This window comes from Stomoxys calcitrans, chromosome 3, assembly GCF_963082655.1.
Source record: "Stomoxys calcitrans chromosome 3, idStoCalc2.1, whole genome shotgun sequence".
Classification (NCBI taxonomy): Eukaryota; Metazoa; Arthropoda; class Insecta; order Diptera; family Muscidae; genus Stomoxys; species Stomoxys calcitrans.
The window spans coordinates 171,173,247-171,200,465 of record NC_081554.1 but is presented as its reverse complement, the minus strand read 5'-3'; the positions used below and the strand labels follow the sequence as shown (position 1 = coordinate 171,200,465).

Genomic DNA, 27,219 nt, shown 5'->3' with positions numbered 1-27,219 from the left:
AAAGGGAAGGGAAGATGGCAATATAGGGAAACAAAAGTAATGACTGTCTTCATTGTAGATTCAGAGTGTTGGCTCTTTTATCGCTTGCTTGATAACAACTTGGTCCTCCAGGAAGAGATACAAACGATCACGCTTTACCCGCGATTATAACCGTGCTAACAGTAAGTTAAGTGGCAATAAGGGCGTTAAAACCGAAAACCATTTACTCAATTGCTAGTGTCCAGGGTAACTGAAATTGTTTGGTATGACTTTAGCGATATGCAAACTGATTCTTCGAGTTAAAGTCATAGACACACTATTTTGTTTAACACAATACTTGCTTCTTTATGCATAGTATACATTCCCTTTGTCTTATCTCTTTGTATTAACTATCCCTTAAACCCTCTTGACTTGGCAACCCTATACTTCTACTTAACATCAGTGGCCGTATTGTGTATGCAAAATATGGGAATGATAATAAACGTTAATTGGGAGAGCGGTAAGAAAACACACTCACGAGAGGAAGAAGCAAAAAAAAAAAACCAAAAAACCTATTTAACGGTTTACCTTAATGCTAATACAGAGAGTAATCGACCACAGTGGGGAGAGTCAGCTTGCCAGTAGACTGTCAAAAAACGCACTAAACTGAAATGAGCACCACAGAAAAAAAGCCAATTTGCCAATGTGTGAGTTCACAACAACGTGTATGTGAGTGCTGGCTGACTGGCTAGCAAGCAAACGGGCTCACTGGTCTTGGCTCTTGGCCACAAAGCTTGAGTTAGGTAACGAATCGAAAACAACAACAAAATAACAGTTCGACGTCTGAACAAAAAAAAAAAAAAAAAACGAAGGAAAAACAAAAAAAAAAAAAAAAAAAACACAAAACTCAAGCTGCCTCTAAAGCTGGGTGTGACTTAAAAATAAAATTTCAGTTGCTTTTCGACACTTTGAGTAGAAAAATACGGCTAAAAATTTGTAAGCGGGTGAAACGTTAAAAACGTTCGTTACCAAAAAGCAAAACAGCAAAACAACAACTACAGAGCGAATAAAATAAATTAAGTGTTAAAAACCAAAAATAGAATCAGCAAAAATATTTAACAAGAATTTTAACAAATTATACAACAGCAATTGCAAAAGAAAATGACCCAAAATTTTTATTATAAAAAAGTGTAATGAAATCCATAATAATATTCAAAAAGAAAATTAAAAAAAGTTCTAAAAATTTTCTAAAAATAAATTTCTATTGAAATTAAACCAACCCAAAAATTACACATATACACATCACACGGGTTTTTGCCCTTTCTCCGCTTTTGTATTAGAGAAAAGAAATTATTGCTTTTAATCTCATCACCCTCGCATTGTTTGTGTTGTGATCATGTCCTCCAGTGATTCAAGTCATACCGTTACTCAACATCCTTTGCAGGATGTTGATCTCAGTGTAAGCAATGAAAATATTGCACACAGCAGTGGTAACCCAAATGCAATGGAAACAACAACAAAAAATGTGAATAAAGAAAATTGGGTTAAATTTGATGACGACGTCAATGAAGGTATTTTAGGTACCACCACCACCAATGCCGCCAATAACAACAACAACAACACCAATAGCAGCAGCAACAATCATTCCATTCACAACGATAACGAGAGTCGCATGAATGCAAGTAATGCTGCCGACGTTGGCATTGCGCCAACGCCAACAAACAGGTTAACACCATCACCCATACCACCACCAAACAATCCCAAGAGAATCTCTGCTGGCGCTGCTGCTGCAGCGGGAGCCATCTCTCGACCACGTACTCCAACACAACAAGCGGAGAGCGGCAGCTCACAACAGCTGCATGCCATACAATTGGATGCGCCAACACAGGTAAGGGGAGAGTACTCGTATGAATGGGGCAAATACAACAAAAACAAAACGCAATGAAATATTTAAGAAGTGAGTTTCAGCTCTTTTTTTTTCAAAGAACACACGATCTTTGATAGGGATGCCAATGTGGGAAACAGAGTCGTGTTTGAGGGAAAATGTGTAGATAATTTGGCAATAAAGGAGAATAACTCAATGTAGTTCCGAAACAAAGAACAAATTATTCAAATGTTTGCATTAGGGAAAATTGACATATTTTAACGATTAAATTTTTATAATAGATTTTGAAGAAAAATTAAGATATTCTCTCTCATTACTTATGATAAACATTTTATGAAAGTATTATGTTAACAGTGAAATTTTTGTAGAGTTTCAAAAAAGTTATCGTGAAAAACTGTGCCAAGTGCGGTCCAAATGGATCTATAACCTGATATAACGCCCATATAAACCGATCTCCTGATTTGGCTTCTTGACCCCCTACAAGACCCAATTCTTATCCGAATGGACTGAAATGTTACCCAATGACTTCTACTATGGTCTCCAACATTCAATTCTTTCATGGTCCGAATCGAACTATATCTTGATGTAGCTCCAATAGCATAAGAATTCTTATCCATTATTCTTTATTTGCCTAAAAAGAGATACCCCGCAAACGTTGTAGGATTTTGTTACAATAGGATCCTAATGGTGGCTACTACATCCTTAAATGATTATATCGGATAGAAGATATATTTGGGAGCTATATGTAAATCTTGACTGATTTTAATGAAATTTTGTACACATACTGGGACGTCAAAGAAAAAACCTCAAACAAAATTTTGTTAAGGACCAAAATTGTAGCTTCTACAACCTTAAAAGGTGATATCGAATGAAAGATATAAGTGGGAGCTCTATCTAAATTTGAACCGATATACATATATCGAAGAAGAAGAGACTATAGAACAACTTTTGTGTGTGTGTTCTGCACTAGCAGTCAGAAGGAGTTCCACTTTAGGTCCTCATTACTTTAAGAACCTGTCTGATTTAGCGGATTTAAACATTCGCAAGTTATTGGGCTTTTTAAAGCGATCTGGATGGTTCAACGGTAGGAACTAGACGGCACTTCCTTCTTCTGTTCCTGTAGTATCACAATGGACGGAGTGAGTTTGATGGCAGACTGCCACTTAAACCTTACCTAACCTAAGATCCTCTCTTGTCAGAGGGTGGCAATGCTGGATTGCTTGATGTGTAGGACTGTTTAGACAGATGCACTCGGGTATTGCTTGGTGCGCTGCCGCTTGATTTACTCGTGAGTTACATGGCCGTTCTGTATAGTGTGAAAAAGGGAATTCCATTAGTGCGTGAGGATTAGCTCACCGCTTCTGAGCTTGCAGATGGGGATGTAAGGCGGCTCAAGGCACTCCTTTTATAGCGTCTTGATAATAGGTGGAGAACTAGATGGACGAACAGTGGTAATGGTCGGGTGACTTACGAATTTATTCGTGACGCGACGTTCGTACGAGACCGCCCGGACTTTGGTTTCGGCCTAAGTCTGGGCTTCATACTGACGGGACATGGTTTCTTTAAGGCATTTTTGCATCAGAGGAATTTGCAGACATTAGAGATTTAGGCTCGATGGGGATTAGCGAGGCGATGTGGGATTTCAGAAGGGCACTTGAAGACGAGACGACTGTTGCAAGGCTGGCCACTTTTTCCCGGGAAGTATTTCTTAGGAGACGGACAAGACTTAGTGGAGGGATGAATACACGCTAGTTATCCATAACAAGGTGTTGCTGTACTGGCGCGACAGAGTGATTTGGTACTGCGCATGACATGGCCTGGCACCTGCCTTGCCCATGTTGATGCAGCGGCGTTTGCCCATTGTTGGTTCCCGTAGCTGTTGTGGTTGTGTTGATTGTGAGTCCCATGTTGATCCAGATATGTGTGGCGTAGCCCGTGAGGCCTGCCGTGTCCTATTTGTGTTTGTATATATCGTCCTGTTGTATGTTTAGTGCATACTTTTGTATGCTGACTTTGGGTCGGCTTAGGGCGATTCACTTCTTCTAGGTGACCAGTCCGGAACAGTTTGGGGTTCAACTGGTAGTAGTCTTTTAAGGCTACGAAGTCTGACCGGAGTATTTTTGGGGTATGGCGTCCTACATTTACTTGTGTCCCCACACATTAATTAAATCTTACAGTGTCCTGTTAGGTCATTATGAATGATTGACTGTTTTGGGGTGATATGGTCCGCTAGATACATGAGTATAATAAAGATATCAGATATCAACCTTATACCTTTAATTTAACCCCATATTGTTATGATTGGTATATACAGCCGTTTGGTGGAGGGTGTCTATATGAGGGTTGTGCTCCACCCCCCATCTGCCACTTGAGCAAAAATTTTAATGACACACTCTACTCAAAAAAATCTATCACCTGATTCCCCACTGTTTCAATGGGTCAAACAACCTATTTGAGGCGCAAAAGCACCACCTAGATTCTTGGACACAAAGTTTAATGTCATATTCGTAATCTGCTCTAAAATGCCTTTGATTTGAGTTTCTTCAAGCTATGATCGAGTAATATTCCCATTTCAGCGGCATATCGGGGATGAGGCGACCATATATTTCTTGAACCTCATGTTTTATGTCATATTCGTTGTCTACTCCCGAATACCTTTCATTTGAGTTCTTTTATTGATATGTACGTCCAATACGTCTGTTTGTAGCAGTATTTGGGGTTGAGCGACCCCTTGGATACTTGAACCCAAGATTTTATACCACATTCGTATTCCTCAATATCTTTCATTCGAGCCCTCCAAAAAATTTATTTTTGGGTGTTTGGGGTCGTCACGGTCCCCATTTACTTGGACCCGTTTTAAACCCGCCACCGAAGGATGGGGGTGTACTCATTTTGTCATTCCGTTTGCAACACATCGAAATATCCATTTCCGACCCTATAAAGAATATATAATCTTGATCAGCGTAAAAATCTAAGACGATCTAGACATGTCCGTTCTTGTCTGTCCGTCCGTCTGTTCTTCTTCACGCTTTGCACATATTCTTCTTTTGTCTATTAGCAGGTTAAGTTGGAAGATGGGCTATATCGGACTATATCTTGATATATGGGGGTTATATCAAGATATAGTCCGATATAGACCGATCCGCCGATTTAGGGTCTTAGGCCCATATAAGCCACATTTATTATCCAATTTTGCTGAAATGTGGGACAGTGAGTTATGTTAGGCCCTTCGACATCCTTCTTCAATTTGGCCCAGATCGGTTCAGATTTGGATATAGCTGCCATATAGATCGATCTCTCGATTTAGATCTTAGGCCCATAAAGGCCACATTTATTATCCGATTTTGCTGAAATTTGGGACTGTGTGTTGTGCTAGGCCACCCGAAATCCTTCTTCAATTTGGCTCAGATCGATCCAGATTGGGATATAGCTGCCATATAGAGCGATCTCTCGATTTAAAGTTTTGGGCCCATAAAAGGCGCATTTATTGTCCGATGTCACCGAAATTTGGGACAGTGAATTGTGTTGGGCCCTTCGACAGCCCTCTTTAATTTGGACCAGATCGGTTCAGATTTGGATATAGCTGCGATAACTCGAACCGTTTTCAATGAAATTTTACATACTAGGACTTCAAATTAAACATCTCACGCCAAATTTTATGAAGATCGAACCAAAAGTATGGCTTCTAAGTCCTACAAGACCGTATCGGATGAAATTAGTGTTGTGCGGTATACAAATTTTAAGCTTCTAAGGGTTCCTGAAGTCAAATCCTATGATTGGTTCATTTTGGGGTTATATCTACTTATGAGCCTATCCAAGCCATATTTGGTGCATTTGTGTGTAAGAGGTCATAAGAATACTTCACATAGCAACTTCCGGCAAAAATTCAGGCTTTTAGTGCCTTACGATAGGATGATATAGGGGCTGTGTCAATGTAATGAACTATCTGAGCGGTATGTAGTATGGCAACAGAAAACAAATGTGTACTTTGCATTCTAAGTTTCAATCCAATTAAAAATGAAATATCAGTTTGAGCATTTTCCCCGACAGTGTTTGCTTACGATATTGGAGGTAATAAGTGTAATTAAGGTTTAACCAGTTGAGACTAAGGTCTTAAGAAATCAAATAGAATGATCGGTTCAATTACATATGAACCAATTAGGCGTTTCAATTACATTATGAACCATTAACCATTCTCAACGCTCTAGTTTAGGTTAGGTTATAGTGGCAGTCTCAAGGTGGCCGATTATAGTGACAGAAGCGAATTGCAAATTTGCTCGTAAACATTCCACTAAGGAATTGACTTCTCACTTAGAAATAAGTGCTATACGATTCAAGTTTAAGCTCAACGATAAGGGTCCTCCTTTTAGTAGCTGAGTCCGAATGGTGGCACCTTCTTTGGAGAGAAGTTATAACATGGAATACTACTACTACGAGGTGCTTGCCTTTTATATTTCGGAATAAGAGAACACAAAAACAAGTATTTATCATTTAAAGTCACTTCGTTGTTTTACAAAATATTGGGTTGCCCAAAAAGTCATTGCGGATTTTTTAAAAGAAAGTAAATGCATTTTTTATTAAAACTTAGAATGAACTTTAATCAAATATACTTTTTTACACTTTTTTTCTAAAGCAAGCTAAAAGTAACAGCTATAACTGACAGAAGAAAGAATGCAATTACAGAGTCACAAGCTGTGAAAAAATTTGTCAACGCCGACTATATTGAAAATCCGCAATTACTTCTTGGGCAACCATATTTCCCATTAAGATGCATACACTTTTGCATGCGTTTGAACCAATTGTTGAAGCACTTTTGCCACTCTGATTGAGGTATGTCCAAAACATGCAATCTGAACGCATCAACCGCTTCTTCAGATATCGAGAAACGTTGATCTCTAATTTTATTTTTTTCATATGGGAATAAAAAGAAATCATTCGGTGCCAAGTTAGTCTATACGGCGGATGGCTCATCAAATCGATGTTTTGAGTGCTCAAAAATGCAGTTGTTTCGTATTTTTGGAGCATTTTTTTCAACAGATTTTTTTGACGGTCAAATGTTTATGCTATATTGAACGTATGCTGGTCCCACTAATGCCTAAGGTTGTCTCAATCTCGCGACAGGGTCACATGATGATTCTTGCAATATCAGTTGGCGCACAGCATCAATGGTTTTTGAAACAACAACTAATTTTGGACAACCTTCACGAAAATCCGTCTTGGAGTGAACTACGATCTCGGTTGAATTTACCATACCATCGATAAACACTGGTCCTTGATGGAGCTTTAACGCAAAAAATTTAATTAAGTTCTTCGATGCACTGTTGTTGAGTTAATCCACGTTGAAAGTTATAAAAAAAAAACAAGTAAAAAGGCGTTAAGTTCGGCCGGACCGAACTTTCGATACCCACCACCTCGGGTATATATGTAAACCACCTTTCAACAAAATCCGAAGAAAATTGCATACCTTATGTCCCATAGCAGTTACATGGAAATACAATATGATCTGATTTGGACTAAATACTAATAAGTAAAAATAACCCGATCTGAACCATATACAACATGGATGTCGAAAAGTCTAATATAAGTCAATGTGTCAAATTTCAGTTATATCGGATTATAAATTCGTCTTTTTTGGGGCCAAGACTTTAAATCGAGGTATCGGTCTATATGGCAGCTATATCCAAATCTTCATCGATCTGAGTGAAATTGATGAAGGATGTCGAAGGGCCCAACACAACTCACTGTCCCAAATTTCAGCAAAATCGGATAATAAATGTGGCTTTTATGGGCCTAAGACCCTAAATCTGAGGATCGGTCTATATGGCAGCTATATCCAAATCTTGACCGATCTGTGCCATAATGCAGAACTATGTCATGGGGTTTAACCTAACTCAATGTCCCAAATTTCGGCGACATCGAACAATAAATGCGCCTTTTATGGGCCTAAGACGCTAAATCGGAGGATTGGTCTATATGACAGCTATATCCAAATCTGGACCGATCTGAGCCAAATTGACGAAAGATGTCGAAGAGCCAAATATAACTCACTGTCCCAAATTTCGGCGACATCGGACAATAAATGCGCCTTTTATGGGCAAAAAACCTTAAATCGAGAGATCGGTCCATATGGCAGCCATGTCCAAATCTGGACCGATCTGGACCAAATTGACGAAGGATGTCGAGGGGCCTAGCAGAACTCACTGTCCCAAATTTCAGCAAAATCGGATAATAAATGTGGCTTTTATGGGCCTAAGACCCTAAATCGGAAGATCGGTCCATATGGCAGCTATATCCAAATCTGAACCGATCTGGGCCAAATTAGCGAAGGATGTTGAAGGGCCTAACACAACTCACTGTCCCAAATTTCAGCAAAATCGGATAATAAATGTGGCTTTAATGGGCCTAAGACCGTAAATCTGAGGATCGGTCTATATGGCAGCTATATCCAAATCTGGACCGATCTGGGCCAAATAGACGAAGGATGTCGAAGGGCCTAACACAACTTACTATCTCAAATTTCAGCAAAATCGGATAATAAATGTGACTTTTATGGGCCAAAAACCCTAAATCGGAGGATCGGTCTATATGGGGACTATATCAAGGTATAGTCCTATATAGCTCATCTTCGAACTTAACCTGCTTATGAACAAAAAAAGACTCTGTGCAAAGTTTCAGCTCAATATCTCTATTTTTGAAGACTGCAGCGTGATTTCAACAGACAGACGGACGGACATGTCTAGATCGTCTTAGATGTTTACGCTGATCAAGAATATATATACTTTATAGGGTCGGAAATGGATATTTCGATGTGTTGCAAACGGAATGACAAAATGAATATACCCCCATCCTTCGGTGGTGGGTATAATAATCGCACGAAAACGTTCACGATTTAATACCATTTTTTGGGAAATATGAATCTTATGAGTTACTGTAAAATACACAAAAAGCGCTCATATGTCAAAATGTTCTGAGTACGCATAACCTTAAAAATGTCAAGCTTAACGATAGAGCTGTCAGTTGGCAGATTGCAACACAAGGGTTGTCCAATCCCGAAATATAAAAGGCAACGCTCGCATCAATGAGTGCTGTCCGATTTAAGTTTTAAGCTCAATGATAAGCTTCAGTACCCCACAAATGTCGCCAGCATTAGGAGGAGATATGTTTTGCTTGTGTTCTCGCCAGGATACGAACCCAGGCTGTCACCGCCATAGCCAGACATGTTAACCTTTGCGCTACGGTGGCCTTTTACATACGAGGCCACATATATATGGATATAGTTCGATTCAGATTATTCAGATCAACGGTAAGATAACTCTCGATTCAAACCATATTAAACACGTATGTTAAAGGTCATGAGAGAAGCCGTTGTACAAAATTTCTTCCAAATCGGATGAGAATTGCGCCCTCTAGAGGCTCAAGAAGTCATGATCTCAGACCGGTTTATATGGCAGCTATATCAGGTTATGTATGGACGAAAATATTACTTTACTTTAATTGGCTATGGCAGAACATTAGTCCCATTAGCCGAACGTTGAATAGCTTACCAAACTCTTCGATCTTCTGCGCTCTTTCTATAACTTCTGACACCAAATTTCCAGGTGTCTCTCACCACTTGATTTTTCCATTCTGACAACATTACCTAGCCAACGCAATCGTTGTATTTTGATACGTTTAACTATGCTAACATCGTCATACAGTTCGTGGTTCATACGACGCCGATACTCCCCATCAATGCAAACTGTTCCATAAATTTTACTAAGAAACTTTCTCTCAAACACTCCAAGTACTGCCTCGTTTCCTTTCACAAGCCTCGGAACCATATAACAACACGCTTAGTATCCGTGGCTTGTATAATGTGATCTTCTTCTCTTTCTAAACTGCTTACTCAATCCACAGTAGCATCTGTTTGACAGTATTATTCATCGCTTTATTTAGAAACTGGTGTCATTCGTTTCGGCTACGGCGGTGCCTAGATAGATAAAGTTGCTGACTATGTCAAAAATGTGGTTCCAAACTTTCTCCATTTCATCCATTTCGTTTTATCTCCATTTATTGCCAGACTAACTCTCTTTCGATCCTTTCAAGGCTGCTGTTACAACTTCTGGTGACCGACCTATGATATCGATGTCGTCGGCATAGGCCAGTAGCATGTGTTCTCTTGTTAGTAGTGTGCCATATCTACTCACATCTGCATCTCGTATAATCTTCTCCAGCAGGATATTAAAGAGATCACACGATAGGCTCTCTCCTTGTCTAAAATCGCATTAGGAATTGAATGATTTGGAGAGATTCTATCCTATTCTTACTGATGAATGCGAATCAGCAAGTGTCATCCTGCAGAGTCTTAGTAATTTTGCAGGGAAACCAAACTCAGACATGGCATGAAATGCCTTTGAACGTAAAGGGGTGTTGAAAGCGGCTTTGTAGTCAAAAAAGAGATGATAGGTGTTGATTTGTCCTTCTCGGGTCTTTTCCACGATTTGGCGCAGTGTGAATATCTGGTCCATGTTGATTTACCAGGTCTAAAGCGGAATTGATAGGGACCAATTATCTCATTGACTTTAGGTTTTAATCTTTCACACAGTACGCTCGAGAGTATCTTGTATGCAATGCGAAGGAGACTTATACGTCTGTAGTTGGCACATTCCGTCTTGTCTCCTTTCTTGTGTACGGGACATAGTATGCTGAGGTTCCAATCATCGGGTATGCGTTCTTCTAGCTTCACAGCTACTTGGACCTTTCTCTGACTAGGAGGTGAATATTCTATACCATCATTAGAGATTGATTCTGCGGTATCCTCTTCGCCGCCAACATCGAAAATTAGCAGCTGGGTAAAATGTTCTTTCCATATTCTCAGCACACTAACTGTATTGGTTACCGGTTTCCTTCTTTGTCTCTATAGGAGGATGTGCCCGTACCAAAGCCATCGGTTTGCTGTTTGATTTTTTGGTAGAATTTTCGGTCTTCATTCTGAAATGGAAAGACGTGAGTGTGAGAGCAAATTGAGGAAATTGTACAGGACATCTTTCTGCATAATAGACTTTTCTTCTCTCTCCTTTTTTTCTCGATGCCTCCCCTTCATCTTGCTACGTTGCTACTGACTGCAGGGCTGCTCTATATGGCGCATTCTTGGCTTCAGTAGCATCTCGACACTCTTGATCGTACCATGGTTTTCTTGGGGAAAGCTTTCGGTACCCAAGTACGGATTTCGCGTTATTTTCCATGGAGTGGGCAATGGATTGCGCCGTTATATCATCGGAACGAGGAGTGCTGTTTGTTTGCAGCTTGTCAATATCTAGCTTCCGTGCAGTGTTAGGTCGTACTTTTCTCGTCAAACTCAAACGAGTGCGAATCTTTGTTGCAACATGGTTATGATATTTGCTCCACGCATCGATCGTACATCTAACGCGTTGGATGAATGCCTTCCATCATCACAATGCGATCAATTTTGTTTCTCGTGTTTAGATCGTGTGACAGCCATATGCAAATGCAAATTTTTCTATGAACATTCCACGAAGGAACAGGGCAAACTTTTCAAGCTTAAGCTCAATGATAAGGGTCCTCCTTTTAAAAGCCGAGTCCGAACGGCGTGCTGCAGTGCCACACCTCTTTGGAGAGAAGTTTTACCCGGCATATGTTGCCAGCATTAGGAGGGGAAAACCACTGCTGAAAATTTTTTTTCTGATGGTTTTGCCAGGATTCGAACCCAGGCGTTCAGCGTCATAGGCGAACATGCTAACGTCTGCGCTACGGTTGCCTACACAGCCATATGGTTTTGTGATTTTTTTGAATGTTGAAATCTGGTGCTGCTAACTACCATTTTTTTTGCCGCTGCGAAATCTGTTAGCTTCAACCTATTATCGGAGGCTATATTTTCCGACTGTCCGACCAAAGATGTCTTCCTTCCCTATCTTTACATTAAAATCTCCCACAACGATTTTAATATCATGGGTGGGACAGCGGTCATATTCTCCGTCTAGGCGCTCGTAGAAAATATCCTTGGTCTGCTCGCCGTTGTCTTCCATCGGGCCATGGGCACAAATAAGGCTGATGTTGAAAATTTTGGCTATATGCGGATAGTGGCTACACTCAAAGAAAAAAATCTGCTGAAAATAGCAATCATTGTCTGCTGAAAATAGCATACACTGTCTGCTGACTGTTAGTAGTTAATTTTGTGGCTATTGCAGCAGTAGTTGTGCTATTTCAGCAGTAGTTCTGCAACTTCAGTACAGCAGACCTGTTGCTGGAATGAGTATTTTGTACTGAAAATTACTGCTGCATAATTTGTGATGGGTTTGTTAAAAGAAATAAAATGAAATTACACACCGATATTATCTTTTTTTGTTGTTAATTGCACACGCTGATTATAAAAGATTTTTGATCACAGGTTCATATGACATAGTAAAGAGGGTCATCATTATTGTAAGCCATACACAGCACTCATGCGTCATAAGCATCAAGTAGGTGTAAATCACTTATGCGGCATTTCCCTGTTTAAAATAGCTATGTACTGTTGTTGTTCTACTTTACTGCACAGGAGAGATGGATTGTTGTTGTTGTTGCGTTAAATGACAAAATATCAGAAAACCCAAAAAGAGGGTTTCCTCGGAAAAACAGACAGTAAGAAGGGAAAATAAATAGGTAGACTCAAAATGCACAGGCAGATTTAATGACCAGTAGGTAAGTTTATTGAGCAAATGGAGATGTGTGTCTCTCCTTGGTAGAACAAAAGAAATGTTGGCATAGCCAGATTTAAGAAAGTTCTTGAATGAGATATTAACCAGTAGGCAAATAGAGATATGTATGCGTCTCAGTGGCTACACTCGATATGTTTTTATACCCACCACCGTAGGATAGGGGGTATATTCATTTAGTCATTCCGTTTGCAACACATTGTAATCACTCTAAAGCCTTCAAAAATTGAGATATTGAGCTGAAATTTGGCACAGATTTGTCTTTTTGATGCACGCTGGTTAAGTTCTTGAACGGGCCAAATCGGATCATATTTGGATATAGCTGCTATGTAGACCGATTTATCGATTAAGGGTCTAATGCCCATAAAAACTTTGTTTTTCACCCGATTTTGCTGAAATTTGAAACAGTGAGTATTTTAAGGCTTCCTGACAACTGACCCAAATATGGTTAACATCGAACTATATTTAGATATAGCTGCCATATAGACCGATACTCCGATTAAGGGTCTTAAGCCCATGAAAGCTTTATTTATTACCCGATTTCGCTGAAATTTAAAACAATGGGTTATTTTAAACCTCCCAACATCTGACCCAAATATGGTTTAGATCGGTCCGTATTTAGATATAGCTGCCATTTAGACCGATCTCCCGATAAAGGGTTTGAAGCCCATAAAAGCTTTATTTATTGCCCGATTTTGCTGAAATTTGAAACAATGAGCCGTTTTACGCCTCCCAACATCTGACCCAAATATGGTTTAGATCGGACTATATTTAGATATACCTACCATATAGACCGATCTCCCTATAAACGGTCTGAAGACCATAACAGCTTTTTATATTACCCGATTTCGCTAAAATTTGCAACACTGAGTTATTTTACGCCTCCCAACATCTGACCCAAATATGAATTAGATCGGTCCATATTTAGATATAGCTGCCATAGAGACCGATCTCCCGATAAAAGGTCTCAAGCCAATAAAAGCTTTATTTATAACCCGATTTCGTTGAAATTTGAAACAGTGAGCCATTTTACGCCTCCCAACATAGGACTCAAATATGGATTAGATCGCTCCATATATAGATATAGCTGCCATATAGACCGATATCCCGATATAGGGTCTGAAGACCATAAAAGCTTTATTTATTACCCGATTTCGCTGGAATTTAAAACAATGGGTTATTTGAAACCTCCCAACATCTGACCCAAATATGGTTCAGATCGGACTATATTTAGCTATAGCTGCCATATAGACCGATCTGCCGATAAGGGGTCTGAAGGTCATAAAAGCTTTTTTTTATCCGATTTCGCTGAAATTTGCAACAGTGAGTTATTTAAAGCCTGCCGACATCTGACCTTAATATGGTTCACATCGGACTATATTTAGATATAACTGCCATATAGACCGATCTCCCGATAAAGGGTCTCATGCCCATAAAAGCTTTATTTATTAACCGATTTCGCTGAAATTTGAAACAGTGAGCAATTTTAGGCCTCCCAACATCTGACCCAAATATGAATTAGATCGGTCCATATTTAGATATAGCTGCCATATAGACCGATCTCCCGATAAAGGATCTGAAGTCCATAAAAATTTTATTTATTACCCGATTTCACTGAAATTTGCAACACTGAGTTATTTTACGCCTCCCAACATCTGACCCAAATATGAATTAGATCGGTCCATATTTAGATATAGCTGTCATATAGACCGATCTCCCGATAAAAGGTCTCAAGCCCATAAAAGCTTTATTTATAACCCGATTTCGTTGAAATTTGAAACAGTGAGCCATTTTACGCCTCCCAACATAGGACTCAAATATGGATTAGATCGCTCCATATATAGATATAGCTGCCATATAGACCGATATCCCGATATAGGGTCTGAAGACCATAAAAGCTTTATTTATTACCCGATTTCGCTGAAATTTAAAATAATGGTTAATTTTGAGCCTCCCAACATCTTAATTAAATATGGTTCAGATCGGACGATATTTAGATATAGCTGCCATATAGACCGATCTCCCGATAAAGTGTCTCAAGCCCATAAAAGCTTTATTTATTACCCGATTTCGCTGAAATTTGCAACAGTGAGCAGTTTTACGCCTCCCAACATAGGACCCAAATATGGTTCAGATCGGACTATTTTCAGATATAACTGTCATATTGACCGATCTGCCGATAATGCGTCTGAAGCCCATAAAAGCTTTATTTATTACCCGATTTCGCTGAAATTTGCAACAGTGAGTTATTTAAAGCCTGCAGACATCTGACCTAAATATGGAATAGATCGGTCCATATTTAGATATAGCTGTCATATAGGGTCTGAAGCCTATAAAAGCTTTCATTTTTATCCAATTTCTCTGAAATTTGAAACTTTGAGTCTTTTTTTTTACATGTTGTATTTAAAACAGTAATTTTGTTAGCGAAAATTGCACTACGAAATGTTTTCTAAAACAGCAGCATTATGTTTGCTGAAACAGCAATAATGTCTGCTTTCTCATTTTCAGCAAACAAAACCTGTTGTTTTAGCAAACATTTTTGACGTTTTTAACAACAAATTTCGTTGAGTTAGCCTCTCATATCCACCGGAGTAAAACTGTTTCAGTCTCCGGCTAACCACAAATCCACAGCGAAATTCATGCCTCGTGTTATGGCAGCTATATTATAGTTCGTCACCATTTGGTGTTGTTGTTACGTCATTTCCGGCCCATCGCACTTCCTGTAAGGCGTTTATATCTGCCTTGTACTTCCCCTATGCATCCGCCAATGCGTAAACTGCACCTTCTCTATAAAGAGTCCGGACATTCCAGGTGCAGATCCGCAAATCATGGTTAGGAGGGTCCGTTCTTTCTTTTCTTTTGTCTCTCAAAGTAATTCTAAAAATTTTCCGGGGCGAGGTACTGGCCGCATGGGTTTTGTGGAATCGCTCTCGACGAAGAGATTGATGTTTAAATATTTGTCAGAATCTTTAGGCAAATACCTATTAAGAATTTTTTTTTATGGTTTTAATATAACAAAGAATATGTTTTTATATTTTAAGAAAATGCCCAAAAAAATTCCACAGAGAGATCTCTGAACTTCAAAATTTCAAAAGCCTTAAATGTTTACTCAAGTCCATAATATCTTCTTAGCAATTTTTCACATTTTATCTCGCTGAGAAGAGATACGACTTTTAATGACTTCATATGGAATTGAATGTCTCTAAATATTTGTTGTTTTCCCCTCTTATCAGTTTTCTTGTCAATATTTATTTAGACCTTTTTTTTTGTAAATTTATTTGTATCATAACAGATTTTAATGAGACATTTTGTATGCACCATAGCAGGCAGTCAGGCAATCAACGTGGCTGTCTGTACCGCTGTCGCTTCGCATAAAATTTGACTCATAGTACGTTTGACTTTAAGAAATTTGAGAGAGAGAGAGCAAAGAAACGCAAATGTGCCAGCAAAAAAAGTGAGTCTGTCTTCACAGTACGAGATAATTTCAGGTTTTATGGCAAATTGTTTTGCGTTTGCTTTTATTTTAATAATATTTTATTAAATTGTACGGCGTTTGCCATGAATTGCTGTGTTAAGAGTCACACTGTAATTACAGCAAAACACGGCCGCGTCAAGCAGCCGGTTTGTAATGATCTTGACTTTGTCAGAATATGTTTTTTTTTGGAGCAGTTGATCCTATTGTTAAGACAGCTGTGAGAAATGAATGAATGTCAAATCGAGTTAAGAATTTTTAAACTACGTTTGAAATTTGCTTCAGAGCTGGTGAGGCCGATCCCTAAATTTTATAATTTTCTTTAGGTGCGTTAAGGTAATCAATGAACTGAAAAAAATTATACGTTTAACTTAAAATGTCTGTATCTCCTTATATTGAAAGCTGAAATATATAATTAATCAAAAACTTAATAGGTGATCGTTGAAAATTAATGAGGTGGTTATCCCCTCCTAATGCTGGGTGGGTTTGTGAGGTACTGTACTAAGTAAATGGCTTAGCAGCCATGTAAAGAGAATATTTTTTGTGGTTCAGGATGGGAAAATTGTTTATGCTTGCCAAATATACGTCTCTCACCTTAGGCCGGACTCCGTTATCAACGATACGGGTTAAAAATGCAATCTGTGTCGCCTCTGGTGTATAATTCCAACTGGGAACCACTTTCGCTTACTTCGAAACGGACCACATATTTGGTGATTATCCATATCACCTTCGTTGTGTATGCGTTCAGACCTCCGCTTCCATACTCTACGCCGCCGGGTCCAGGTCTACTTTCTTCCTACGCTGTACTTGTTCGGCGTATCTCATAACCGCCTCACAGTTCTTCTTGTCTTCCAGCTTCCTCTGGACTATTGTCCCAGGCGAAACGTGGCCAATCGCTGTTTCAAATTCCCTGCGTCTTTCAACCCAGCGCTTGCAGTGGAAGAATGTAAAGGGTTTTTTTTTATTTATTTCATTTCATGCAATGCGAAGCCATCAGGCCTATAAATAATCACACTAAGCATAAGACGTCCTTTTTCTAACATAAGTTAAAAAACTACTAAAGGGACTCACAAGGGACGCTACAAAAGTAGACCGCTCTTTTGACATTTTTCATCAGTAAGGTTTGCCATATCATGATGGAAAGATATACGAGCCAATAACGAGTCGAAATTATTCAAATTAACTATCGAAAATCGGAGTCAGTGGCCAAAAAGTTAAGAGCGCTACGTCCAATGCTAATTTCTGGTTGAATTGCTGCGTCAATTATCAAAATATGCGTTATTGGTCAGACAGCAATCCACACGTACTCCATGAGTAATCATTGCATCCCGAAAATGTAACAGTTTGGTGGGGTTTATGGGCGGGCGGCATCATTGGGCCGTACTTCTTCCGTGATTATCAAGACCGACACGTTACTGTGAATGAGAAACGCTGCCGTTCAAGGATTACAGAATATTTTTGGCCCCAATTGGTTGATATGAACTTGGATGGAGGACATGTGATTATAACAGGACGGCATCAGAAGCCACACAGCGAATGTCGCAATCAATATATTGAAAACCAAGTTTGGAGACCGTGATATCTCAAGAAGTATCTTCAATCGATTGGCCGCCTCGGTCGTGAGATTTGATGCCGTTAGACTATTTCCTGCAGGGTTATGTCAAATCTATGGTCCATGCCAACAAGCCAAGGACCACCTTCGTATGAATATCGAACGTGAAACTGCAGCATTTTTTTGGCCGATTTATCATTTTTCAAGTTTTTTGCCTGTTAGGACGAAGATTAATAAATTTTACAATTTTTGTTTGTTTCTCTTTCTATACGAGCTCAATGATCGGAGATGCAAATGAAAAAAAAAAATAATCCAATCCAAAAACCGGCAAAAATTGGGTTCAGCGTCTAGACTTCTGCTAGTGTGTCCGTGGAGGTCATGCAAAACAAAAATCTAGTTCCATGCATAATGGCATCGAACGTCGTTCATAGGAATAAAGAATTTCTTGGATATTCACAACCGTTTTTGTTTTATTAACAAAAAAAAAAACTTTTGTTGCGCGAATATTGAAAAATCCTGTATATTCCACATCGTCTGCAACTACTAGTTCCTCATGAATGCACTTGCTAGAGGAATATTTGCCCATTCTATGCAGGTTTTTCGGGAATTTACCATGGCCTGTCAACATCTCAGTGACAGTTGACGTTGCTGTGCTTCCTATCCCTCCACATCCGTACATAATGTACGTTTCTCATTCGTCCACCTTTGTTGCCATCTCTCGATTTGATTATAACCCCCTTCAAGCAGCAATTTTTGGCCAATTTGGCTGAAATTTTGCACGTAGTGTCCTGTAATGATTTCCAAAAAAACTGTGCCGAGTACGGTCCAAATCGGTCCATAACTTTATATAGCTCTCATATAAACCGATTTGAGTTCTTGAGTTCTTACAAGCAGCATTTTTTGTCCGATTTGATACGATTTGATTATTGTCCAATACGGTCCAAATCGGTCCATAACCTGATATAGCTCCCATGTAAACCGGTCTCTCGATCATCCTTTTTCGGTTTCTTGAAGCTTTAATTTTTGCTCGTTTGACAGAAGTTTGATATGTAGAATAAAATTATGCTCTTCAACTTAATTTGTTTTGTATAAACTTTCAGCAGAATCCATGGTTGTGGGTTCCCAAGATTCGGCCCGGGCAAACTTAGCACGAAACTTTTATTTGTTGTCTCTTTTTCTGTTCACCGGTAAGTGTACTTTACCAATTAATATTTCCCGATTGGCAACAACACATGCCCAAACCGTTGCCGAACCTTTGGTTACTTGGGAAGAGCAATATCGTCTTCGACTCTTGCGAAGTGTGAAGTCCCATTCTTCTCATTCGCGCCCATGAGATCTATAGGTTCGGAGTGTTAACGACGAAAGTTATTTGTACCGCAAGCGCTGTGTACTTTAATTGTTGACTCAATAACAAGTAAATTGGCGTTAACAAATAAATTGGCGAAAAAATTCGGTGAAAATTTCATACCTTATGTCCCATAGCACTTATATCGAAATATGTTCCGATTTGGACCAAATACTAATAAGTACAGTAGCTGTGTCTAATAATAAATCGATCTGAACCATATTCGACACGGATGTCGAAAAGCCTAACATAAGTCACTGTTTCAAATTTCAGCGAAATCGGATTATAAATGCGCCTTTTATGGTTTATGTCAAGTTGCAGAAATATGTAGAAGAGCCTAACACAACTCACTGTCCCAAATTTCGGTGAAATCGGACAATAAATGCGTCTTTAATGGGCCCCAAACCTTAAATAGAGAGATCGGTCTATATGGCAGCTATATTCAAATCTGGACCGATCTGAACCAAATTGAAGAAGGACGTCGAAGAGCCTAATGTCTCAAATTTCAGCGACATCGGATAATAAATGCGCCTTTTATGGCACCAAAACCTAAAACCAAGATATCGGTCTATATGGCAGTTATATCCAAATCTGGACCGATCTGTGCCATATTGCATAAGTATTTTAAGGGGCTTAACTTAATTCACTGTTCCAAATTTCGGCAACATCGGACAATAAATGCGCCTTTTATGGGTCCAAAACCTTAAATCGAGAAATCGGTCTATATGGCAGCTATATCCAAATCTGGACCGATCTGAGCCAAATTAAAGAACGATGTCGAAGGGCCTAACACAACTCACTATCCCAAATTTCAGCAAAATCGAATGATAAATGTGGCTTTTATGGGCCTAAGACCATAAATCGGAGGATCGGTCTATATGGCAGCTATATCCAAATCTGGACCGCTCTGAGCAAAATTGACGAAGGATATCGAAGGACCTAACACAACTCACTGTCCCAAATTTCAGCAAAATCGAATAATAAATGTGGCTTTTATGGGCTGATCGGTCTATATGGCAGCTATATCCAAATCTAAACAGATCTGAGCAAAATTGACGAAGGATGCCGAAGGGCCTAACACAACTCACTGTACGAAATTTCAGCAAAATCAGATAATAAATGTGGCTTTTATGAGTCTAAAGCCCTAAATCGGCGGATCGATCTATATGGCACCTATACCCAAATCTGGACCGATCTGAGCAAAATGGACGAAGAATATTGAAGAGCGTATCCACAACTCACTATCCAAAATTTTAGCAAAATCGGATAATAAATGTGGCTTTTATGGTCCTAAGACCCTAAATCGGCGGATCGGTCTATATGGGGGCTATATCAAGATATAGTCCGATATAGCCCATCTTCGAACTTAACCTGCTTATGAACAAAAAAGGAACTGTGCAAAGTTTCAACTCAATATCTCTAATTTTAAAGACTGTAGAGTGATTTCAACAGACAGACGGATGGACATTTTTAGATCGTCTTAGATTTTTACGCTGATCAAGATTATATATACTTTATAGGGTCGGAAATGGATATTTCGATGTGTTGCAAACGGAATGATAAATTAAATATACCCCCATCCTTCGGTGGTGGGTATAAAAAGATAACTCCTTTTTATAGTCCAGTACGTGGTGTTCCGCTGAGAGACAAGTTTTATATGGTTAAAGGCCTCATAAATGTTGTCTGCGTCATGAAGGGATAAACATTAGAGAACTACAAGCGATGGTATTTTTCTGATTTGCGGTATACTCATAAAAATACGGTGTTTGTTAATTATCACAACCGCAATTGATGCGGTGTTATGATCATCAAATAGATATGAGTGGCGATCGTATGAATACTCGTACATAAATTTCTTCGTGTTCCCCCGCTTTCAACATCGTCTTTGTCCATGGCGGTGTTATGAGTGGAAGAAAAAAAAAAGAATAGAAACACCGCATTAGCGCAATTCATTGAATCGAATCATAATTGCGATGTTGCTTTTGCAACTGTGAGAAAGCATGTTTTAACAAAAACAGTTTAATATTGCTTATATTCCAATTGGTTCCTGTATACTAATTTCTAAAGTGTTTTTGAAATTCTTTATAACTTTCTGATGCTCAACATAAAATTCCGGTGTTTGCCTTGTTTTTGGCAAACACTCATCATACCACCGCAAATACAAGTGGGACATGAGCCTTAGTATTTGCGGTGGTAGTTTAAAATCGGCCATCGCTCGTTTGCTCCATAGCGATTTATACACATATACATCAGCACCACCGCAAAATCATTTGTGTTTTTGTGGAAGCTGGTTGCGTTGATTAGAGTTTAACGGTTGCGTTATTTGCGTTCTTTCAAGGAGGCATATAATTTTGCGGTGCAAATGCGATATACCGCTGCAAATACCTGATTAAAACCGAATATAAATTCACTTCACGTAAATAAAATAAATTTAAACTTATGTCCACAACCATCTATAAAAGCCAATATTGTACCCCAAAAACAACAGAAAGTTGGAAGCGAATATAGCACAGCTAAAATTATGAAAAAACAAAAACACATGTGAAATGTGGTTTAATTTTTATTTGTTGATTTTTAACATACCCTTCCCCTTTAAACAGCTATGGATCATTGAATAAGGGAGAACGTGTGTAACACTTTCGCCAGTTTTTACCATTTAAAAATCAATTTTATTGATTTTCTTTACACAAAACAATGTTTTCCTATTTCCTTTTTGGCTACAATTGCACTTATGAATATGAAAATATGAAAAGAAACCTAAGCCAAAAAAGTTCAAGGTATAGTGCATTTATGAATTTATTGGGTTTCTTACACTGCATGTATTTATACTGCCTTGACTTAGGGCATATAATTTCATTGTCATATAAGAAAAGTCTTATAGTTAAGTTTTTTAATTCTTATTTTTCTTTTCGTTAATTTCCTGTCTCCATAGCGTCCAACGGTTCCGTTGTCCATACCGGATGTGGCTGCCCCGGCTGTTTTAACCACCGAAAGTACGCATGTCGATTTGAATGCGCCCGCTAAGACACCACCAACACACCAGCAAAATTTACAGCACCATCAACATCACCAAAAACCTACTTCATCAGCACCGGCTAATAATTTAACGTCTTCCAATAATGTTGCCCCCACCGTCAACAACAACAACAACACTCATCACAATCAGCAAGTACCACATCACAGTAATCATGCTAATAAACATGGTCCAGTATCCTCATCGGCATCAACAGCCACATCACCTTCGACATCTGCAGTGGCCAATAATGTGGCAATACCAGTAGAATCTCAGCCACCAATGAGGACAATCGAATTATCCACCGGAAGGATACGAGAAGGATTTGGTAAGATTTCTGTATATGTGAAAGTAAACAAAACATGTAGGTGTAGGTCTATGGTGACCTTACGGATGGGAGTTTTGTATAACTGAAGCTTCCCAATAAAGATTGAAAAGTCTTTAATAGTATTTTAAAGGAAGCTGAGAGAGAATTTGGGATCACTTTAATCTCTTCTTTAGGGCAGCTACAAGGGCCCTGACTCATTAAGGTTGGGTATAGCAATCATAAGAAATTGAAGATATAGTAGGTTCGAACCTTAAGAAATTCGTGTTCGTCTATAGTGGAAATTTAGAAACTTAAGGTCGTCTGGGGTGGCTTCATTTGGGTCGACTTTTGGACCTTAATGTCACCATAAGGACGTTAAGGTCAATATAAGCGATCTTATGACCTCAAGGTTGGTTAAGTACATAAATCTTGACCTTAAGAATCTTAAATCTCTTGACACTAATGAAAATAAACTCAACTTATGATACCTTAGGTTCGACTAAAGTCAACTAAAAGTCAACCTAAAGGCTCTCCACAGCAAACCTTATATCGTCTTAAGGTCACAAGGTGATATTTAAGGTCCAAATTGTCGACCTAAGGGTACTTAAGATCCTCATAAGGGACCCTAATTTCGATTTTAGAGACCTATAGTTCTTCTTTAGGAACTTTAAAGTTGTCTATAGGGACCCTAAGGCTGTTTATAGGGACCTTAAGATCGTGTACAGCTACCTTAAGGTCGATTACAGGAACCTAAAGATCGACTAAAGCGACCTTTATATTGGGTACTGGGACCATTAACATTAATTCCTTTAATTTATATTGAAAACGTGGTAAAAAATTAAAAAAATTGGGGTTTTTGCTTGAGCCATAAAATTGATTGTCAACAACTTTGTGACGGTTGAACAACAAATTCCATCTTACCTTGATTTTAAAGACTTTTAGGTCAATTTTAAAGACGGAAGGTCAATTTTAGTGACCTTAAGGTCGACATGGGATCTTAAGGTTAACTTAAAGAATCTTCAAGTCGACTTAAGGATCTTAAGGTTCACCTTAGGCACCTTAAGTTCGATATAGGGACCTTAATGTCGAATTTAAGGACCTTTTGGTGAACTATCGGACCTTAAGCTTGACTTTAGGGCCTTACAGTTGACTCAAGGAACCTTAAAGTCGACTTCAGGGACCTTAAGGTCCACTTAAGGGGCCTAAAGATTGACTTTAGGGACATTAAGGTATACTTAAGGGAGTTGGGTTTATGGACTAAAAGTTCGACTTCAGGAACTAAAGATCGACTTTAGGGACCTTAATGTGGACTGAAGAGACCTTAAGGTCAACTATAGAAACACTGAGGTTGAATTTAAGAACCTTAAGTTAGACTATAGGACGAATTTAGAGACCAAAGGTTAACTTAACCTAAGGCGACTTTAGAGACCTTAGGTCGAATGTAAAGACCTTATGGTCGACTTTAGAAACCTTATGGCCGATTTTAGAGACCTTAAGGTTGACTTGGGGACCATAAGTTCGACTTAGCGGACCTTAGGGACATTGAGTTCGACTTTAGGGACCTTTAATTCGACTTAAGAAACTTAGGGTCGACTTAAGGGAACTTAAGGTCGACTTAAGAGACCTTTAGGTCGATTTAGGGCATCAAATGTCGTCTTTAGAGACCTAAGATAGACTTTAGAGACCTAAGGACGACTTTAGAGACTTATGGTCGACCTTAGAGACCTAAGGTCGACCTTAGATCGACTTTGGAGACCTTAGATCGTCTATAAAGACCTTAGCGTAGACTTTAAAGACCTTATGGTCGATTTTAGAGACCTTTGGGGACTTTAAGGTCGACGTTAAGAGCCTAAAGTGAGATCGACTTTAGAGACCTAAGGTTGACTTTAGAGACCTTAGATCGTCTATAAAGACCTAAGGGTCGACTTTAAAGACCTCATAGTCGATTTTAGAGACCTTTGGGGACTTTAAGGTCGACGTTAGGGACCTTAAGGATGACATAAAGGACCTTAAGGTCAAACTTAGGAACCTTAAGGTCGACTTAGGGCACGAAACATCGACTTTAGAGACGTGAGATCGATTTTAAAAACCAAGACTTAAGGGACCTTATGGCCAATTAAGGGCACCAAATGTCGACTTTGGAGACTTGAGATCGACTTTAGAGACCTAAGGTCGACTTTAGAGACCTTAGATCGTCTATAAAGACCTTCGAGTCGACTTTAAAGACCTCAAAGTCGATTTTAGAGACCTTTGGGGACTTTAAGGTCGACGTTACGGACCTTAAGGACGACTTAAAGGACCTTAAGGTCAACTTTAGGAACCTTAAGGTCGACTTTAGGGACCTTAACTTCGACTGTAGGGACCCTAAGCTCGACTTTGCGAACCTGAAGGTGGATCTTGGGGCCACAAGTTCGACTTAACGAACCTCAAGGTCGATTTTAGAAAACGTAAGGTCGACTTAAGAGATCTTATAATCGACTTAGGGCGCCAAATGTCGACTTTAGAGACCTGAGATCGACTTTAGAGACCTAAGGTCGACTTTAGAGCCCAAGGTCGACCTTTGGGACCTAAGATCAACGTTGGAGACCTTAGATCGTCTATAAAGACCTTATGGTCGACTTTAAAGACCTTATGGCCGATTCGAGAGACCTTTTGGTCGATTTTAGAGACCTTTGGGGACTATAAGGTCGACGTTAGCAACCTTAAAGTCGACTTGAGGGATCTAAACGTCATCTTTAGGAACCTTAAGTTCGACTTAGGGGACCTTAAGAGACCTGAGATTGACTGTATAGACTAAAGGTTACCTTTAGGGACCTTAAGCTCGACTTAAGATACCTTAAGCTTGACTTAAGGGACCTTAAGCTCGACTAAAGGGATCTTAAGGTTGATCTTGGGGATCACAAGTTCGACTTAACAAACGTTAAGGTCAACTTTAGGAACCGTAAAGCAAGTTAAGGGACTTTATGGTCGACTTAGGGCACCAACTGTCGACTTAAAAAGACCTGAGAAAGATTTAAGGGACCTAAAATCGACTTTGGAGACCTTAGATCGTCTATAAAGGCCTTTTTGTCGACTTTAAAGACCTTATGGTCAATTCGAGAGACCTTATGGTCGATTTTAGAGACCTTTGGGAACCTTAAAGTCGACTTTAGGGTTCTTAAGGCCCTCTTTAGGAACCTTAAGGTTGACTTCAACGACCTTGACGTCGACTTTAGGGATCTTCAATTCGAATGGTGGGTCCCTAGGTCGACCCTAAAGGATCCCTAGAGACCTTAACTCAGCTTTAGGTCGCCCTTAGATCGACTTTAAAGACCTTATGGTCGATTTTAGAGACCTTATGGCTGATTTGAGGGACCTTATGGTTGACTTTAGTGGCCTAAAGCCGAATTTGCGGTACTTGAGGCAAAGTTAAGGACGATGTGGGGAATTAAAGGTCGACTTTAGGGACCTAAGGTTCAACATTAGGAACCTTAAGGTCGTCTTTAGGGATCTTAAAGTAAACTTAGGGACCCAAAAAGGTTGAGTTTAGAGACCTTAGATTGACTTCAGAGTCCTTATGGTCGACTTAAAGGACCTTGAAGTTGACATGAACTTTAAGGTCGACGTAGGTTAGGTTAGCTTGGGTTCAAAGGAGGGTGCATATATTAATCCGCCGCATGCCACTATGGACATACACCTAAGCCAGTAATCGGATTGTTGTGCGCTCTAAAAACTACAAAGTAACCTCTAAAAGGAAATTTTAAATTAGGACTTCCATGCTACTTACAAATTGTTTTCAATATCACTCCCCTAAGTTGGTTCATGTCTGGTATTGTGTCTCCACCTAAGTGCCGGTATCTGTTAGAAGCGAAAGCCGGGAAATGACAAAGGAAATGCTCTAACGTCTCATGCTGATTTTGCCATCTTCAAGACTGTTCATAACCTTACCGTCCTGGTTGTAATTGCCCTTATAGCAATTTTACTGTCGGTAAAGATGTTCACACTCGACGTCCTCCCGTTAGTACCACACCTCTTCACGCATTCTGTGATCGCCCGGGTCTGCCCTGCTGGACTTATTGTGGTCAGGCAGTCTAAAACAGATCTTAGTCCCTGGGTTTTCAATGTAGACCTCCTGACCCACTTTCTCCTCTAGCTTTGATCCATCCGTGTAACATGTTCTTCCAGATGGCAATACTAGGTTTCCGTCAATCCAATACTGTGCCGATGGCAGCAGTGCCTCGCACTCGACTTTGGAGACATTTAGATCGACTTAAGGTGCTTTTGGGGCGCCTTTAAGGACCTTAAGGTTAACTATATGGATTTTAAGGTTGACTTTATGGATTATAAGGTTATCTTAGCGATATAAGGGTCGGCTTGAAGGGCCTTTGGGTTGATGTATGGTTCTTCAATTCAGTTTTATAGGTGACTCTGGAGAACTTTATGGCGACTTTAGAAAGTTTAAAGTCATCTTTAAGTGCCCTCAGGTCGACTTTATGGACTTAAGGTTATCTTTGGGGACTTGAAGGTCGACTTTAGGGACTTAAACTTCCACTAAAGGGATCTTGGGTGAACTTTAGGGTTTTTAAGGTTCACTTAGGGTTGTGATGGTCGACTTTAGGGATATTTAGATGGACTTAAGGCACCTTAAGGCCGACTTTAAGGAATTTAAGGTGAACTTTATGGACAATAAGGTTGTCTTAGAGGTATTAAGGTCGACTTTAAGGACCTTTGGGTTGATGTATGGTTCTTTAGTTTTCCAAAGTTCGACTTTATTGATAAGTTTATCATTGGGTACTTAAGGGTCGACCTTAGGGACTTGAACTTCCACTAAAGGGATTTTGGGTGGATTTTAGGGTTCTTAAGGTTCACTTAGGGTTGTGAAAGTTGACTTTAGAGATATTTAGATGGACTTAAGGCACCTTAAGGTCGACTTTAAGGACCTTAAGTTTGACTTTATGGATTTTAAGGTTGACTTTATGGATTATAAGGTTTTCGACTTATGGGATCTAAATGT

The 27,219-nt window shown here is 39.3% G+C and overlaps 1 protein-coding gene across 4 annotated transcripts in view; it reads left to right on the top strand.

The window, feature by feature from the left end:
• The first annotated feature begins 845 nt into the window (after window positions 1-845).
• The window catches only part of LOC106087575 (rhoGEF domain-containing protein gxcI), a 41,453-nt gene continuing 15,079 nt past the window's right edge, over window positions 846-27,219 (top strand). For 2 of the 4 annotated variants that reach the window (XM_059364803.1, XM_059364800.1), the window contains exons 1-2: window positions 846-1,846; window positions 21,839-22,247. In XM_059364803.1, the coding sequence (XP_059220786.1) occupies window positions 1,355-1,846; window positions 21,839-22,247 (901 nt within the window). In that variant the 5' untranslated portion in view covers window positions 846-1,354. The remainder of the gene's footprint in view (window positions 1,847-21,838; window positions 22,248-27,219) is intronic. The other 2 variants (XM_059364802.1, XM_059364801.1) reach the window with 1 other exon arrangement.